Source organism: Lissotriton vulgaris, chromosome 11, assembly GCF_964263255.1.
Source record: "Lissotriton vulgaris chromosome 11, aLisVul1.2, whole genome shotgun sequence".
NCBI lineage: Eukaryota > Metazoa > Chordata > Amphibia > Caudata > Salamandridae > Lissotriton > Lissotriton vulgaris.
Window position 1 is genome coordinate 301,371,185 of NC_141699.1, and position 18,130 is coordinate 301,389,314.

The 18,130-nt window shown below is 41.0% G+C and overlaps 1 protein-coding gene across 1 annotated transcript in view; it reads right to left on the bottom strand.

Annotated features, from left to right (window-relative positions):
* NOS1 (nitric oxide synthase 1) overlaps window positions 1-18,130 on the bottom strand; it is a 534,740-nt gene that overhangs the window by 218,207 nt on the left and 298,403 nt on the right. The window contains exon 6 of the mRNA XM_086943269.1: window positions 13,968-14,059. Within this exon, the coding sequence (XP_086799395.1) occupies window positions 13,968-14,059 (92 nt within the window). The remainder of the gene's footprint in view (window positions 1-13,967; window positions 14,060-18,130) is intronic.

Below are 18,130 nucleotides of genomic sequence, written 5' to 3' on the forward strand. Positions count from 1 at the left end.
TGATCATTGATGTGAACACTGTTCCCATTAATTCTAACTTCTGAGCTTGGACATTTGCTTCTTGTTTTCCGTCTGTGACTGACATGCTATATGAGGCAGGGCCCACTTTCCTTAACCTCAATAATGATTCCTCCAGGTTCGACAAGCGGAGAAAGGTGCATTACTCAGACCCAAGTCAGCACCGCCTGGGAGAAGAGCGAGATAGCATCTATGATGTAGATCTACCATCTTTAAGCTAAGGTATGGGGTCTGCTGACAAAGTCCTGAGATCTTCTAACATATATCACCACTTCTTCTTAGCAAGAAGAGGGAGGCTAGGCTTCATTGTATTTTTTATGATGACACTTCCCTTCATGATTTATGGACTGGGTGCTATACTGTTTTTGTACTATGCATTTTCCTGTTTGTCGTGGCACGTATACTGCAGGTTAGTTAAAATAAATATTTTAAACTATTTTGGGTCTCTGTCAGATCTTATTATTGACGAGTACAAGACTGCGAGCAAAAGGGTGTGTCTTGTTACCGCAATTCATGAGAGATCTGGGAGTGTTGTGTTCTGGGGTGTCTAATCATTTGATTCTCTGTGAGTGAGTAAGAGAGCATGTGTGACTCTATAGCTAGTCAGTACTGGCCTTGTGGATACTAAGGTGGTAGGAAGACCCAACCCTTTACACCGGGGTCCCATAATCCTGTGCATAGTTCTGTGTAGTGGAGAATCCCTGCAACACTCCCTGTTTCAAAAGTGTATCCTTCCTTCTGCAACACTGATTCAGGGACATTTCAGTAGCCAGTGTAGGAAATTTGTTTTTTCTGCATGGACACCCCAGATGTTTGATCTTTTGCTAAACCCTATATTTTTGTTGGCTTTAAAACTCTGTGCATTTTACCCTTGATAACCAGTAGTAAAGTGTCTTTGCTATCCTTTAAACATGTTTGAATTGGATACTCCTAATTGGTATAGTTCACTTGGCTATAGGTCTCTAGTATATGGTATAAAACGTACCCAAGGGCCTAGAAGTCAAATGCCACCTAGTGGACTGTAGCACCTCTTCTACCATCCACTATAGTGACAGTGCAAACATGGCTTCAGGCCTACCACTGTAGCATGACTGCAACATTGCAGAACATGCACTGCGATCTGACAAAATGAACCCTTTTGACCGGTTAAAGACCTCCCTTTTAAATATTAGTAAGCCGCTCCTATGTGAGAGTTGTAACCCACAAAGCAGAGTGTATGGGATTCAAAAGTGGGACATGTTGAAATGTAATATTATAAGGTCCCGAAAGTGACTTAACCATAAAGGTTATTTTTGTTGTGGCAGGCCTATCTTTCCTAAATAGAAAATCAGAATACAGATTAAAATACTAATAACGTATATCAGGAAAGAGACTAGCTACAAACATAATCAAACAACTAGTTTTAATAGTTATTAAAAATCCTCTCTAATGGTGAAGTCAGACTTTTAATAAATATGAAGGGAAAGGAACTTTTAGAAAGTTACCAATTACCTCCCTGAACTGTCAGCACCAAATTAGAATAAGTCTCTGTCAGCTCTCAGACTATACTTGCCCTTGAATGAGTGTGAAAAACATGTGAAAAGCCTCTGAGGAGAAAACAAAAGCTGTCTTGAATGATCAAGAATAAGTTCTGTGAACTCCACAGAATATGCAAGGTAGGGCTGTGGGCATCAACAGGTCTGTTGAGCAACATATAACACCTGGTGCAACCTTAAAAGTGAGAAAACAAGATGCCAAAAACAATTCATGTGTATCCACTATCTCATTGTTGGAGGAGCCTGCTTTAGTCCCACCAAACCTTTGTCTCTGGGAGTGTTGTAGGTATAGTGCCTGCCTCAAACTGGATTTTATGTTAGAAGTGGGAGGACACTAGGATTATCATAGTGCGACTAGGTTTACTATAGTACACTCTCCATGCACACCCCCAACACTCAGAGCCCAAGTTTGGTGTGGCCGAAGACTCTTACCAACTTGAAAATGCCCCTATATATGACATTGTGGGTGTATATGCAGTAAGGAAAACAGGATCTGCTGAAAAAGTGGATAGGATTACCCCTGGGAACATTTACCCCATTGTTTAGGGAATGCCCACCCACTACCTAGTGGAAGGAATACATTTGGAACCTACAGGCACGTACTTCAGAGGACTTTCTGGATCTGCAGAAGATCAGAAAAAGACTGGACATGATATCTGTGACCTGAGAGGAGGCCTGAAGGACTGGACCTGCTCCCTCTTGTACGCAATACAAGAAGGTGATAAAAAAGGCCAGTTGGCTGACCTTCTGTGTGGCTACAGGGAGACAGCAAGCGGGCAAGAGGCCTTATCGTATCAGTGGCAATTGGACTGGCTGGACCCGGCCATTGGATTTCGCTTGATGTCCTTCAAGTCTCTAAGTGCCTCGGATTGGTGTAGTTACAACGCAGGCTATTACAACGCCTGCTGTTACAACGCGGTTTTTACATCGCATACCACTACAACGCATAGTGCTTTTAAGCGCTGGATAATGATTTATTTAATTTACTATTCCAACTCCAGTCCCCGTGGATAGTAGGGAAGGTGTTGGATAGTAAATTAAATATATTCCCTATCCTAGAGCGCCCCCCAGCGCAATGCATTGTAATGGTTTGTGTTGTAATGGTTGCGTTGTAATGGTAGTGCGTTGTAATAAATGCGTTGTAAGTGATGTTTCCCAGTGCCTCGCTTGGGGTCTTTAGAAGTGTACTTCAGTAGTGGATTGGGACATAAAAGACTACGGGGCCTTATTTATATACTGGTGGTAAGCAATCTCTGTCCTTACGATGACAGAGATGGCATCCCGTCAATATAACGGTTTGGACAAGACCAGAGCTCTAGTATAACCACAACGGAGACTATTTAGTCTCCACCATGGTGACACTGCTCCAACGGAGTAAGAGGTGAGGTTGACCTGTATGTCCACACTCCGAATTTAGATGGATGGGCATAGAGGTCAGTTTTCACTGCTGATCACTGCCAGGAAAAAAGGGCCAGTGAAAACTGTCTAACTCCACCCTCGCCATGCGAGATAGCTCCCCATAGTTAGGGGGGCATGCCTTCTCGATTTAAAAAAAAAAAAATCCCACTTTGGGATTTTCTTTTTGAAAACTTACAGTACAGCTCAGTCATACATCTAAGTTACAATGCATTCACGGGAACACCCTTGAAGGCAGTTCTTGTGAATGCTAGAAATCCCCATCGGGACCTCCACCAGTGCGACAGAGTATTTTACTCCAAGGCGGAGAAAGGCTTGACTACCAAAATCAAAATTGGGTCCCAAGTCAGAAGGTAAAATCTATGACTGAGATGAACCTGGTTGGTGTATCCGAACTGCACTCCTTTGCGTCCAGCCTCAAATTGCACCTAGGTACTAGTCCACCACGACCATTGACTATCATCAGCGCTTTTTAGTGCTGTTTCTACTTAACACTTTAAAAACTCACATCTCCAGGACTCCATACTGGATCTTTGTCATTTTGGAGACATTTTGTTTATTAAATATTGCTCTGTTTTCCTGATTCAGTTTGGGATCTTTATTGTTTTGCATTTTGACTTCATTACTGTTTTGGTACTGCATACTTGCTTTACAAACTGCCCTTAGATAAGCCTGTGTGCTCTCAGCAATAGCTACCAGGGGGTTGAGCACAGGTTAATTTAGCCACTTTGAGGGTTCATCGTGGCAAAAGTTGTAATTATGCTCCTCGAAATAATCAAATTTCTTACAGTCGTCCTAACTTCCATCTCATCTAACTGCAGCGTATATTCTTCTTCAGACTATGACATCTGCAGCCTTTCTCCCTTTGACTCAATGTTTACATATGCCAAGTTGATGTACGAGACACTCAACTTTTTAAGAGGAGTTTCAACTTATCCAAGCCTCATTTATATATCCAACTGCATAGTGGCAGAATTATTTCATTGGCTATTCCCAATGTCATCTAATTTCCCAGAGAAATTGCTTGGGCATCAAAAGAAAAGAGCTAATCATTCTTCATAGCTCGTGGTGTATTTAGACAACGGTTTACTTGCAGATCTTGATATCAGGTAGTTGAAAATACAGATGTAAATACTGGTTAACACTCAGTTCAGAATCTGGATGGCAAGTTAGTAGTACTAGTAGAACTGGTTTGGTTGAAAGATACTCTAGAGTCAAAGCAAAGAAGCAAAGACTGATGAGTTGGAGGTCAAGACTGAGACTCCAGATCAAGTGGAGTGCATCAGTAGCTTTTCGCGTCACACATTCTGTGAAGTCATCATATCTAGTGCTAAGTCCTTGGTGATAAGACCTGCTTCAAAGAGGTCCTTCCCATGGGAGAACTAGACAAGGAGAAACTAGCTCTACGAGTTGGAAAATACAGTTTACCATGTCTAAAATGTGCATGCATCTGTTGATTAATCTTCTGGCAGGAGGTTTATATGTAGAAGTTCAATCTCATTGGCAAATTAGACAAGTAGCTTTGTTCTCTTTTTAATGGCAGTAGCTACAGTGGGGTCTCTAGAAGTGATTTATTTGGGGATTACACACACTGGGGCACAGTAAAACTGGTTGGGCCACTTGCAATAAGCAATTGTAAGAGTGTAGGCGTGTATACACACACACACACACACACATATATATATATATATATATATATATATATATATATATATATACATATATATATATATATATATATATATATATATATATATATATATATATATATATATACATATATATACACTGTTGGACCCAGCCCTTTTGGCAGGTTAATCCCCAAACTGTTTGCCTTTTGCTTCCTAATTTTCTGATCTGTTTTTGTTGGCTTTAGTAGTCTGGGCACTTTACCACTGCTAATCAGTGCTAACGTGCATAGGCTCCCAGTGTAAATTGTGATTCTGATTAGATATCCATGATTGACATATTTGATTTACTGGTAAGTCCATAGTAAAGTGCACTGTGTGTGCCCACTGTTGGAACCGGGACTGCCGGTCCACTTAGGGTAGCATGGTCCTGGGTGGAAAGGCTAAATCAGGAAGGCGACTGTGTCGTGCTTGCATCACACTCACTACAGCACTCCAGTGCAAACCCACCAAAAATGACACCACACCATCTGAGTTGTTTAGTAAAAATATTGAAGCTTTATCTCTTTATATTGAGAAGGTCAAATGAGGATTTCAATATTCAGCAAATTGTTCTTGGCCATTCTTTTCAAAAGTTAAATACAGTATCTGGACAGTACATCATATCACTTATGGCAGACCAAAAAACTAAATCTTAAATACATTCAGCTTGAGCAACAGTAGACAATATTCATTGAATGGTTTAACTGTATCTGGGTGTTATTTCTCTGATCAAAAAGGCACATTGACTAATAGCATAACAAATGTGTGCAACTGTTAAGCATAAAAGATTAATGACATTCCATGTCAGCAGGGTTTTTCCTTCTTCTCATTCTGAATTAATCTGGAGAAGACATTTATTCTCCAGTCACCAATAGGGAGAGTTTGAGGGCACTTCCCCTTTACCACTGGGCAGAAATATGCTTAAGTGGGATCTACCTCTGGGGGAGTCTGAGGATTATTATCTACTCCCACAAATCTTAATTAGTCACTTTTGGTTCGTCGAGTGAATTCCTCTGGTCCTGGATTCTGTCACATTCCCCACTCCTTGTCAGACCTCCCACTCCCTACACAGTTTCATTTCTTTCCTTCTCTGCCCTTCGCTATGGGGGTTCCCGGTTTACCTCTGCGCCCGACCGGCGCCTTTTTCAAGGGATCAAGTCGGCAGTCCGGTCTTCCTCCTACTTCCCCGCTCGGGTTTTAACACTCTACCCGAAGCAGAGCGGGGGCTGAGACTGAACCGCATTGTAACTCTTCCTGGGCCTCGCAGCTGTCAGGCCACACCCTGGGCACTCTCCTGATCTGCTGGGGAGTCAGCCGCGGGACAACCTGGCAACGCTGACAAGCCGCCCTACTTCCGCCACAGCAAAGCGCCGTCTTGACAAGAAGAAGCAATGCGCTGGGCGGTAGTCTGGTTGCTAAGCGACCCCGCCCAGCGTCTCTCCCGGGCTGGCGCTGCTCCACCTCTCCTCACGCCTTGAGCGGGAATCGCTCAATCACGCAATCTCGGTGACACAAAAGCTCAGGAAGGCATGAAGAAAGGGGTAAATACAAGAGCTCTATCCAAGACACTGGGGTCAGAGCTAGCGATCTGTAGCCTCAGGTAGTACAGCACCACACCAATGAGGCAAATCGGCCAGTCAGAGCAAGTTTTATATCTCCAGGCTATTCCAGGGGGTTTAATCAAGGTTCCTGCTTCCGCTTGACAAATTCTCCAGCAGCACCACCCTCAAAGGTTCCTGAGGTAGAGCCAGATCACTCTCATCGGTTAGTTATATAGTTTAGTTATTTTCATCTGGTGGACATCTGGGAATGGTACTCTCTCCTTTTCCTCCAGCAGGGTAAGATCAGCAGGAAGGAGGGCAGCCCCCACTACTAACTAGCAGCCCCTAAGAGCAATCAAGTCAGCCTGAGTCACAATCCCCCTACTCTATAGTCTACACTCCAGCCAGCCTAGACATGAACAAAATGGCCGACCAGTGTCCACCCTTATATAGCCTGGGCCTTGGTCACTAGAAGGGCCTGGAAGGTTCTGGAACTCTCCAATGTTATCCTATGGCCCAAAAGCTCTGAGGTAATTCCTGACAGGCGTCCATCTTAGGAACCCGTCCACCATTTTAGAAAGGCGCACCTGTACCTTAGCACTGGATAGCAGTGGTGGGGCACCCGGAGACCTAAAGCCACACAAAAAGAAAGGGCTGGTTGACAAAAATAATGGGAGGCAGAAAGGGACCAAAAAAATAAATAAAAAATATAAGGGGAGTCCACCCAAAAAGCTGACAGGTCTAACACCCACAACCTATAAATCAAATGCTACTAGTGGGCCAGCCGCAATTTTTGTGCCACCTACATAGGTACCCTTTCAAATGTGTCTCAGACCTGCCACTGCAGTGTCTGTACATGCAGTTTTTACCTGCCATGTCCACCTGGCACGTAAGGCACCCTTAAGGTAGGCCCAAGGTACCCCCATGGGCAGGGTCCAGTGTATGTGAAAGGTAAGATTTGTACTGATGTGTTTTACATGCCCTGATAGCGAAATAGTGCCAATTTCGTTTTTCACTAGTGCAAGGAATAGCTCTCCCACAGGCTATCAATGGAGCTGCCTTGTAACATTTTACAAGTGTAACTTTCAACTGGGAACAGCTAGAGAATTGGAGTTTGGGCTCTCTGAGCTCAGAATTTAATAAGACATATTATAGTAAGGTTATTTTTCAAATTGTGCGTTTGAAAATGCCACTTTTAGAAAATGGGCATTTTCTTGTTTAACCATCCTGAGCCTCTGCCTGCCTGTGGAATCAAGGTCAGGTTTTAGACTCACACGGACTGTTTGTGGATTCACTCCAGGCGCTCACACAAAGGGAGTTGAGGTGTGCCCTATATATACTGTTTAGCCATCCTGGGCTAGAGTGGTAGCCAAAGCCTATTCACTAGCCCCTGAATAGGCTGTGGCTGCCCTGCACAATGCTGTTTCAACCCGGTGTAATGTGGCTGGACCAGGGAGGACAGAACTGGTTTTACTGAGCAAGAGAGACTTTCTGAATAAAGACTGCAAAGAGAAAAATGCGTTTAAGTAGTAGACCTAAAAATTGAGAGCTTTAGATTGCTTCTGGACTAAGAGGACCCTGCCAAGAAGAAGACCTGAAGAGGTGCCAGGAAGTGTACTGCCCCCTCTTGCTGTGTGTTGCTTGCTGGGTGGACCTGCACTGGCAGCTTCTGTCTATGGGTAGGGGAAAGGACTGAACTTTTGCCCTGCTGTGGTATCCTGCTTAAGAGTATCTCAAAGGGCTTGATGTGGAGCTTGCCTCATGTTAAGAAGCCTTAGGGACACAAAGACTTCACTTGCAGCATCATTAAACTCCACAGCTGGGAGTTATGACCTGCCTTGTGATGCCAAACCCAGGTCTGGGCCCTTGGAGGTTGCACCTGCTGCAAACAACTATTAAGAACTGAAGAAACCTGAAAATCGATGCTTCTCCTTTCTGGGGCTGACTTTTGTAATGCAGCACTGCCGTGCAGGAAAAATTGCCGACACACAGCCCTGTGCGGCCAAGGATATCTATGCAGCACACAATTGCTGCACGCAGAGTCCAGTGCCCCAGTCTCCAAAGTCTGAGACCCCCACCCTAACTCCAACGCAATCCCTGCTCCGCAACTAAAAGAAACAATGCATCGTGGGATTGTGCTTGAAGAAATTGATGAAGTGCCGGTTTGCCGCCAACATATCTTCCTCCATTGTGTCAGAATTTCCGCGAATCGCACCTGTACACCATTCATCTCCGATACAGCACCCGCAGACCAGAACCGTTTTAGAATCGATCAATCACTTCCGCTTACAGTCCGGATTCAACGCATCACTTCTCCTCCATGCAGCAGAACTATTGCATCGTCTCCCAAGGACTCAGGAATGGACGCATCACTGTGTTTTCTGACACTTCCATCCTATGCAGCTGTTTTGCCTTGTGGATTTCGACGCATCTGAGGTACTTTGTGAAGAAATCACGCATCCAAAGTTTTCTATGGACAGAATTGCTTGAAGCCTACTAAAAGTCATATTTTGAGCTATGTAGGTTGGAGTTTGGTCTTGTTTGGTTTATATAAAGGTACTTTATTTTTCTAAACTGGTGTGGTGTCTATTTGTAGTATTCTCACAATGTGTTTGGGTAGTAATACTTAACACATTTCCTCTAAGAGAAGCCAGTCTGCTCACGATGAGCAAGGGTTATCCCTTATGACTAGCAGGAAGGGTCCCTACTTGGACAGGGTGCATGACAGTTGTATGAAGTGGCCAGTGCGTGGGGTGGGGTGTGACTGGAGGGGGTAGTAGGAGAGGAAAGTGCAAGTTTTTAAAATAATGTGGGAAGCATTGTATGAAGCCCCCGTTAGATAAAAAAAAAGGCATGGCTATAGGCAAAGTCTCATGTAATTTTTCTGATTGGAAAATTGTATTTGTTCTCCCACACCCAATAAAACCAGGTGACGAAAAACCAAACAGCAGTAGGTAGTGCGAAATTAATGCATAAAATAAGACTTTAATTTTCCTCCAGCTATATTACAACCCAGGCTTGTGTAAGGGAACCCTGCCCATGATCTCCTAGGACATACCATAGTGGTTAGAATTATTCCGCGAGGAATTTTCATAGGAATAAAATCCATTTACTATTCCTAATTAACCTTTGGTGAATGTGCATAGAAACCTCAAGTTAAGTCTAATTTTATTATGTAGTCAATTAAATTAGTAACAATATTAATACATAGGACCACGTTTTCAAATCATATTACAAAAATATTAAAAGAGCAATAACGTAAAAACAGGTACAAAACAAGGAAAAATGTGCAAGGCAACACATTAAACACATATGATAAATACATCCTGGAATGAAGGAGCAGAACAGAAGAAAGAACCAGTCCTCGTGAGCAAACGCTAAAACTACAACTGGTCGTTGGTCCAAAACAAATGACGAGTTCAATGGAAAAACGTATAAAAAGGCAGTATACAAACTGCTGTACCAGCTCATCAACTGTGCTGAGGAGATGAGGCTTGTACTTGCCATTTTAACAGATGATGTTAGTGCTGTCAAAAATGTATGCTGCACAGCTTGCATTAACTTCACACACCTGCCAGATGCTACTCGTCATTACAATTGCGGCATTCCTCAACAGCCTCTCTGTGTGTTCTTATGCCAAGTTTGAGAAATGCCGGCTTTAAAACATTTCTTCGATCCTTTTTTTTTTTAATGCCGAGCCAAGAGAGAGGAAGTGGGACGCTTTGTCTGATTTAATATTGCGCAAGGTACATGGAGCATGATTTTTCTCCAACTTCCAGCTCTGGCCGGCTTATCTGAAATCATGGAAGCCAAACCTCAGATAATCGATTTTAATGGACTCTCCTATGGCCAGGACAAAGTATGGTTGGCTCGCTGGTTTGATGTAAAGCACCGGATCCAAATGAACATTTTTCTACTGCTGTACAAGTGAAGGTGCATCACCAAAGATCTATACTCACCACTTTTTTCAAAATAATTCTCTAATGATTATGAGACAGGTCCAGGCTGACTCCTTCCACAGGATATTGAAGGCATTTTTCAGAATCCGATGCAAGCTATTAAGATTAATATTTAAGTGTTTAGCTTGTCCTTCAAAATAGTTTTTATAACCCAACCTCTGGCATATTTATTCCTGTGCCAGCATCGGAATAATGAGGCTTCCCAGACCCGCAGCTGATCTATCAGGTCAAATTATAATGGGACCTGAACTTGTGATGAGAATGTGGGAGGCTGAACATTCGCCCAAATAAATTGCGTTTGGCAAGGTCGAGCCAGGATGATAGCTTATTATGGAAGACTTTGTTACCATATCTTATGTCTGGAAGAAATGTAGCCCTTTTTCCTTCCAAAAAGGGTACAAGAGAAGCTGCGTACCAGGGATAATCCAGCTGAGAGTAATGTCGAATTTGGCTTTAAAAAGGCTAAGTGAAAGTGGTAGCCGCTTCTTTCATATAACAAAGTGCCAGGATATTTGTTTCTAACAGCACAGGTAATGGAAATACCAATGAATATCCAAATCCAGTTTTTTCATTTATTTTACGATATTACTACATTTGTTTTTTAGACATTCACCGACAGGAAGGTGGTGTCACATTTGGCCTATAAGGTATTAAGTAGGCGTTCTTTTCCATCAGGATGGTGTTGTAAGTATGTATGATGGGTAATAGCTGCCCGCCTAATGAGGGGTGTGCAATCTTGGTGGTTCTTAAAACTGAGGCCAATTGTGCCATGGACAAGATTATGCAGTTTAAATATTCAGTCTCTAGGATGGCAGGATAATGAGGGATGCTTGGTCTTGTAATCGATATTTCCCAGTTTAAAAAAAAGAAGGAGCAGTGTACCAGCACTACGACTGCCTGTTCTGCAGACTTCTAACTTAATAGAGAAGATTTATTATGGCCTTCAATCCAATGGGGTATAAATCCCACACTAGGGATTGGACTTGAGCCTAAGTATCTGAGGTCTTGGTGGGACTGCAATAGACGACGAATATTCCCTCTACTGTGAATATCATAAGGGCTCCTAGTGGAATACATTGGGGTCAGAACCAATGTATTACTCTTGGTTAAAACAACTCGCTTCAGGCGCCTCACTAAGTTCAATGATTGGTTAAAGAGGCGGGTGCCTGGGAGACTTGCGGACCCGCATCCCCTTATCTTTTAGACTAATACCCTCCAGGTGAGCAGTGGTTGGTGGGTAGTGTTAAGTGTAGCTGCTTGTACGCCTGCCGTAGTACAAGTGCTCCACAGCTGCACTGGAGTACAGGCTACATTGAATTTGTTAAGCTTGTTGGATTAACATTTTTATACATTTCTGGGAGTTATTTTCACCACATGCTATGGGAGAAGGTGACTGAATAATCGGAAAGCCTTACTGATATTGAACGTTGCAGCGTTAAGTTTTAAAGAGGCTGTAACAACATTATCCCCATACCTGGCTGCTTTTGCTCAAGGTGGATTTGACCACTTCTGAATATACCTTAACTCAAGTGAGACATTTCAGATTTTGCTCAGACCTTTGGACTGGGCAGACGCAGGAGTAAACCTTTTCCTCCATAGAGGCTGTTTGTTGAACTTTTTCTGGGGCTGGTCTCGCCCCTAAACAAAATCAGGTAAAAAGTCTGTTTACTCCCAGCACTACTAAGCTGTTTCCAGAAAGAAGGCAGGACGCTGTAGGTTTTTTGAATTCTTCTTGAGATGAATAGGAAGCCCATCATCATGTTTGTCAGAAGGTTTGTTTACTTAATGATTTTGATTACAGGGGGTGGTCCATTTGTAGAGTTCAGCATGGTGGCCCTGATCAGAACCTGTGACACGTAGGATAGATTTTGTTCCCTTAATGTGTCAAACAATGTTTGGAACATTAAGGGGGAAGTTGAAAACCTTTCTTAGTATTGGTGTACAAATTAACCTCTAAGACGATGTTCGCGCCTCTGCTCGCATGGCCTGATTCTCAAAATTCGCAATTTTAGCCTATATCTCAATGTTATAAATAGTAACAGTTTGCAGTAATTCAACCCTCAATTCCATTGTATTGGGCTGAAAAGAGAGAGCCCAGGGAACTTGAGAATGCTGCTATTTCTGCACTTCGATGAGGCAGTAACTTTGGGAATCGATTCTGTAGTTGGCTGAAGAAAGGAGGATTAATAAACTGGCCAGCCTCTCGCTTAACAGAATCTAGATAGTTGTCAGTGGGGATCCGGCGAAAAAACAAAAAAATACGCTTATAATTATGCTTGTAAGTTTACACAAATGCATCACTGTCTGAATGCCATAGGAGCCACGAGCTTTAAAACCAAGCCCTTAAATAGCATTCTGGGCTTGCTAAGAATTCTTCTATCTTAAATTGAAACAAAAGCCAAGCCAGCAAGAGCTCATCTGCTGTTCACACAGTAAGAAATGTATTTCAAACACTCAACCTTTTTCCTTTTTGTCTTAATGAGTGGCCCCTCTTCTACTCTAGAACTCTGTGAGCCAAATTATAAACAGAGCATGTTGTAGATTTATAGGGAGCCAAGCACAAATGTTCACGTCTCTTTTTGTACTATAAGTTCCCCATCCTTTCACATTTTAGATCTCAAATATTACTTTGCACAAGTGGTGTAAAATTGAACGCTGTGTTCTGCATGGACCAGAACGGTATTACTGTACGCAGTTAAAATGCTTTCAATAGCCATAAATTCCATGGTATGGTATGAGGGATAAAATGTAACGTGTAGTCGCGTGGGCTGGTTAACATGTTCAATTTGTCTTTGAGCACCAATCTGGGTTTCAAGGTCAAGTATTGGACTAATTTTGTTTTCTTTTAGTGCTTTGGTGCATCACCTTTACCTCATCCACCCCTGATATGCCCATTACAAATCTTACCAGATCCTTTTGTAGTGCAAATGCCTTCAGCTTTGTAGTAACTTTCCCATTAAAAACCATTGAATCTCTCACTGAATCCTTGTATCCTATACAACTCCCCGCAAATGAAGGGGAATTGACATCTTGATGTAATATGTTTGAATCCAAAGATGAAATATAGAATAAGACAGAGCTCAGGCCTGAAGATGTCGCTCTAGAGCTGGCCCCATTATTATTGTCTTTGGTCCTCCTCGAGTTAAGGGGAGAGTTCAAGAAAAGTTGTATGAATTATGGCTGATTTTGCTTGTTCGTTGTTGGGTTAAATTTAATGCTCTAATCCTGTTTCACAAGTTACTGTTTGACAGAGCCTTAAAGAAAAAATGACACTTCAGAAACCAAGCAGAACTAGTTATATCAACTCTTTGTTGACACCAATAACTATCAAAGCAAGCACAGGAGATTGTTCTTTTCCAGACCAACACTGCGCGTTGTGGAACTCATCTGCTTCCTTTCTGAAATGTGCTTAAAACACATCTGTTCTCACTAGGCACCTGCTTTGTTCTCATTGTGATACAGTGCTTGGAAGCCTGGGAGGGGGGGGTGGGGAGGGGGGGCGGTCAAGAATAATACAGTAACCCAATGATGACGGTGTTGGTGAATTACTATTAACTCGTGTTCAGGGGCGAGGCAAACAAAGACAGATTGACTGTCTTAATTACTGCTATTCTAGAGGAGCTTCTTCTTTGATGAACGTTAAGATTCCAAAGATCATACTTCTAAAAGACTGTAAACCTATATCCACATGGGCATTTAGCTTCATATCCAAAGTGAGCTCTACTCACTGTTTCTAGTGTGCCTGAATGTCCTTTTGCCGTTTCATTTCCAGTACGGTTGATTTTTTTTAGCAGATGGACCTCTATAAATCACACGCCACACACTCACCTGAGGTTACCCTTGTTGGTGGCATACTTGATGTGGTTGCAGATGTAGTTGAACATGCCATGAGCTGTGGTGCAGTCGCGTGCGTCAAACACCTGAAACAGAACAAAACAGTTTGGTTCTTACTCTGGAAAAATGGGAACATTTTTAGTTGAAGCTAAAATTCTGAATCCTGAAAGCGAATCCATTTCTCTACTATTATAGGAATAAACACATATTATACAATTAATTCCCTTAGTAAGATGGTTTGTCATTGCTAATTTACAGGAGTCATTGTTCCTGCATTGTCGTATTCACTCACTACTTACCCCAAAATATGCATTCTGCTTAGAACAATGGGTCCGTGTGGATTGATATATCAAATGACACACATGGAGTGCACCACCAGTCATATGGGAATGCTATGTCATGGTTCTGGAATTCAACCTTCTCATGAACTTCCATGGACTAGTTACATAATTTTTTGGAATAAAGATATGGATTACAAATTACAATCCAATATCAAGATTACTTTAGACCTCATCAAATGCCAACTTTAGATATTAATCAAATTTGGACACAAATCTGTTCCTGTGGAGGCTTTGCAATAGTTGTAGACCGCATTAGACCTCTAGCTCTTGCAGGCAACGTATCTCCACTATAGAGTTGCAAAGAAATCAACTGTTCATTTTATGAATGATTGCACATCTCTTTATATTACATGTGTATTGCACGCAGACTGCCTAACCTGGGACCCTTAAGCATTCCATTAAACATTCAGGTATAAGTAAATCAAACGTTCACAGACTATCCCACGCCAGAAGTGACTATAGAACAAACTATTTGTAAGATCATTCCATTCCCTTCAAATCATTAATCCATCAAGGCTCACTAGCATTTGCTCTCTTTGCTTTCATTAGCCCCAATGAGGCCTTAGAATTGCGATAGCACACAGAAAGACGGAAAAGGGAAAGAATTACAACCCATACATATTCAACAATATGGCATGTTATACATTGCAGACCATGACTATCTATGCAAACAATTCATGAACATTTTATAAAGTACTAGCTTACCCGTCGCGTGTTTCTGCGATCTCAGAAGAAAGGATATTTAAGGAAACTTGTTATGATATTATTTAATTTACATTGTGTCATTTTTATTGAAACTTATTCATTTTAATATGGAAAACATTTTTAAGTGTTGTTTTAATTCTGTTTATTTATTTGAGTGCTTGTGGATACACGGTATTTATTGTTTTTCCGTTTGGTGCGTACACGAATAAATCAGAAGGTTTTCCGATGTGTGAGCTGGCCACATACAGTTGTCCATGTGAGAAGCACGGATTCTCCAAATCTAGTCCACACACTTGCAGCAATTGCCCTTGTGCTTTGTTGATGGTCATTGCAAAAGCGAGTCGCACCGGAAACTTTAAACGTTCAGTATTGGAAAGATTATGAGGGCCCTGGGGAGCCGGGGGGCCGATATTTACCACATGTTTCTTTCTTTTTTTTTGCCAGAAACCTTCGCGGGAGTGTACTCAACAACTTAAAAAAAAAAAAAATTCCCAGAAACCTTCGAGGGAGTCAACAACTTACCAAAGTTTCATGCCGATCGGATGAATGGTTTAGTAATGCATAAAGGACAAACAGACATTCTTTAGTTTATGTATATATAGATATTTTCTATCATACATTGATTTATCAAGTGTTTTTCGTTAATAAATACACAATACCATTACCTAACTGGCGACTCATTCAGACATTTGGAGAAAATCGCCAGCCTTGCCACTATCAATGCAATAAAAAGAGTGATTTATCGAGTTACTTTAACCCAAACTCATAACAATTATTACAAACGTCAATTTAAACTTTACATCCTTTCTTGCATTATGCTGTAGGCTCCAACATTCTGCTTTCAGAAAGGGAACAGGGATTACAAATCGGCTAACACATATTGATGACACCCCATTTGCATTTCATATCGAATTTTATATGTGCGCACAGAAATAAATTAAATGAACTGAAAATAATAATGTCTTTTTTTAGCCAACTGATATTAAAAGGCAACTAAACTGAGGATATTAATTCAACACATTCATTGTAATATATGTTAATGTAGCAGCTTCATATGTGCCTCCTACTAACCTGGCAAATGTTTTTGTTCATGTGCCTCAATCCATTTATATATTTGTTTTGTTAAATAGAGATTTCTTGCCAAATTGTAAATTCAAGATCTTAATGAGTAGGTGTTTGTTTTGAATCTATTAGTTAATGTAGCAAGCAATAAAACGTCCACATTAATTTCAGAATTAAAATTAATTGAAATGAAAATAAGAATTCCGGAAATATTGATTTCTTGGTTGAATTTAACTCGTGTTTTACGCCCTAGTCAAACACAGTCATTTCTGTCCAATTGATGTTAAGCAATGCATTCATAGCGTTGGGTATAACTAATGCCATGTTTCATTTATTAATTGTTAGCCGGCATAACACATTAGGTTTGCAGGTCTGATTAGTGCCATTGGTGTAATGAATGCAAAATAATACCTTGATCTGATGTATTTACCAGCAAAATTCAATGGTTTATGATTTATACGGTCTTAAAGTTGTTTGTAGATGCACAATCCATTGTCTAGTTGTTTAGCGTGCAGATGTTGAAATGAGGATTTTTTTTCATTTTATGTTTTATCAAAACAATCAAATTAAACTGCTTAGAAAGTTGATTGGGTGGTTTAACTTAATAGGTTTGGTTTATTGATAACAATTTTACAATTGGAAATTAAGGCTATTTATTGTGTAAGTGAGTACAATAATACGATTTAAGAGTTCAGATTAGCAACAAAAATAGAATTGAAATATTTTACATGTGATATAGATAATCAAGGCCACTGCATATGAATACTGGAAAATACATTTAACATACAATGTAAACGTTTCACAGAAATTCAATATAAAACATTTTCACCTGTGAAGAATTACAAATGTCATGAGAAATCTTTTAGTATATCTCATTTCATAAGAGTTAAATTACCATGGGTGTGGAAATATAAAACCGAAAAATGCAAGCAAGTCTCTCTTAATCATGTACTTCTCATCCTGTTCTACCAAGCTGCACCAATAAACATGTTCACAACATAATAAATGTAAAAAAAGGAAATTATTTATAAACCTGTGTAGAAATTGCTAATACTGAAACCTAAGTAACTAACACTATACCATCTTCTAAAGTTTGAAATGTCAACATTCTTAATTTTTAGATTGACTTACTGCACCTTTTAGCCCGCGATCTGTTGGATACAATTTATTCTCGAGGAAAAAAGTCCCTGGGGTACCATTATGCTTCACTAATATGAAACTGGCACCCATTATGCGGAAATATTTGAACCACAAATACATACAATGAATATATAATGTCTAACTTATATATTTTCGGTTGGTATCTGACAACCCCAACATCCATCCCTTTACAACAGTGCCGAAGGAAGTTGGTCACCCTTCTGAGTAGGGATAACCAATATGAAACTATTTGCTCGCATAAATAAACCAAAGAAGTAATCAATCTGAAAGTAACACACTAAGACATACGGCAAGCATTCGGTAGAAAAATAAATCAGGATGAAAGTGACATGTGAGGCCATTAAGCAGGGCATTGCAAGCCCTGCAAATCAAAAAAGGGAGGTTGTTTTTGCTATTTGAAGCTGTGCCTTATATATATATGTAGAGCTCTAACTAAACAAACGTTTGAGCAAATTGAATAAAACCTTTGTTATCAGTAGCTATTACATTTGTACAGACATGGCCATATGCCTAGCCGTACTACTTCGATGGGGTTTGGGGTGGGTGGTTATTCAAAGGGCTTTTAAACAAACTCTTGTTATGTGTTATTTTTATCTGGGAGATCAGATGAGCAGGCGCAGCTCTGTTCCTAAACTTGCATTCTATTTTTTAACCTTCTTCACGATATCGCTATTAAACAAGGTCATTCTCCTCCTATGGTTATATAATTGATTATATTGTATGTGGGCTCGCTGGTGCTTTGTTGGCCACTTTCTCTGCCTTGGTGGGGCTACTGACTTTTCCCTGATTCCCTGCAGCTGCTGATTGGGTAAGGCGATTGCCATTGTGCTTATAGTACTACCTCTCCCCCCCGACAGCTCGGGGCTCGCTGGTGCTTTCCTGGCCGCT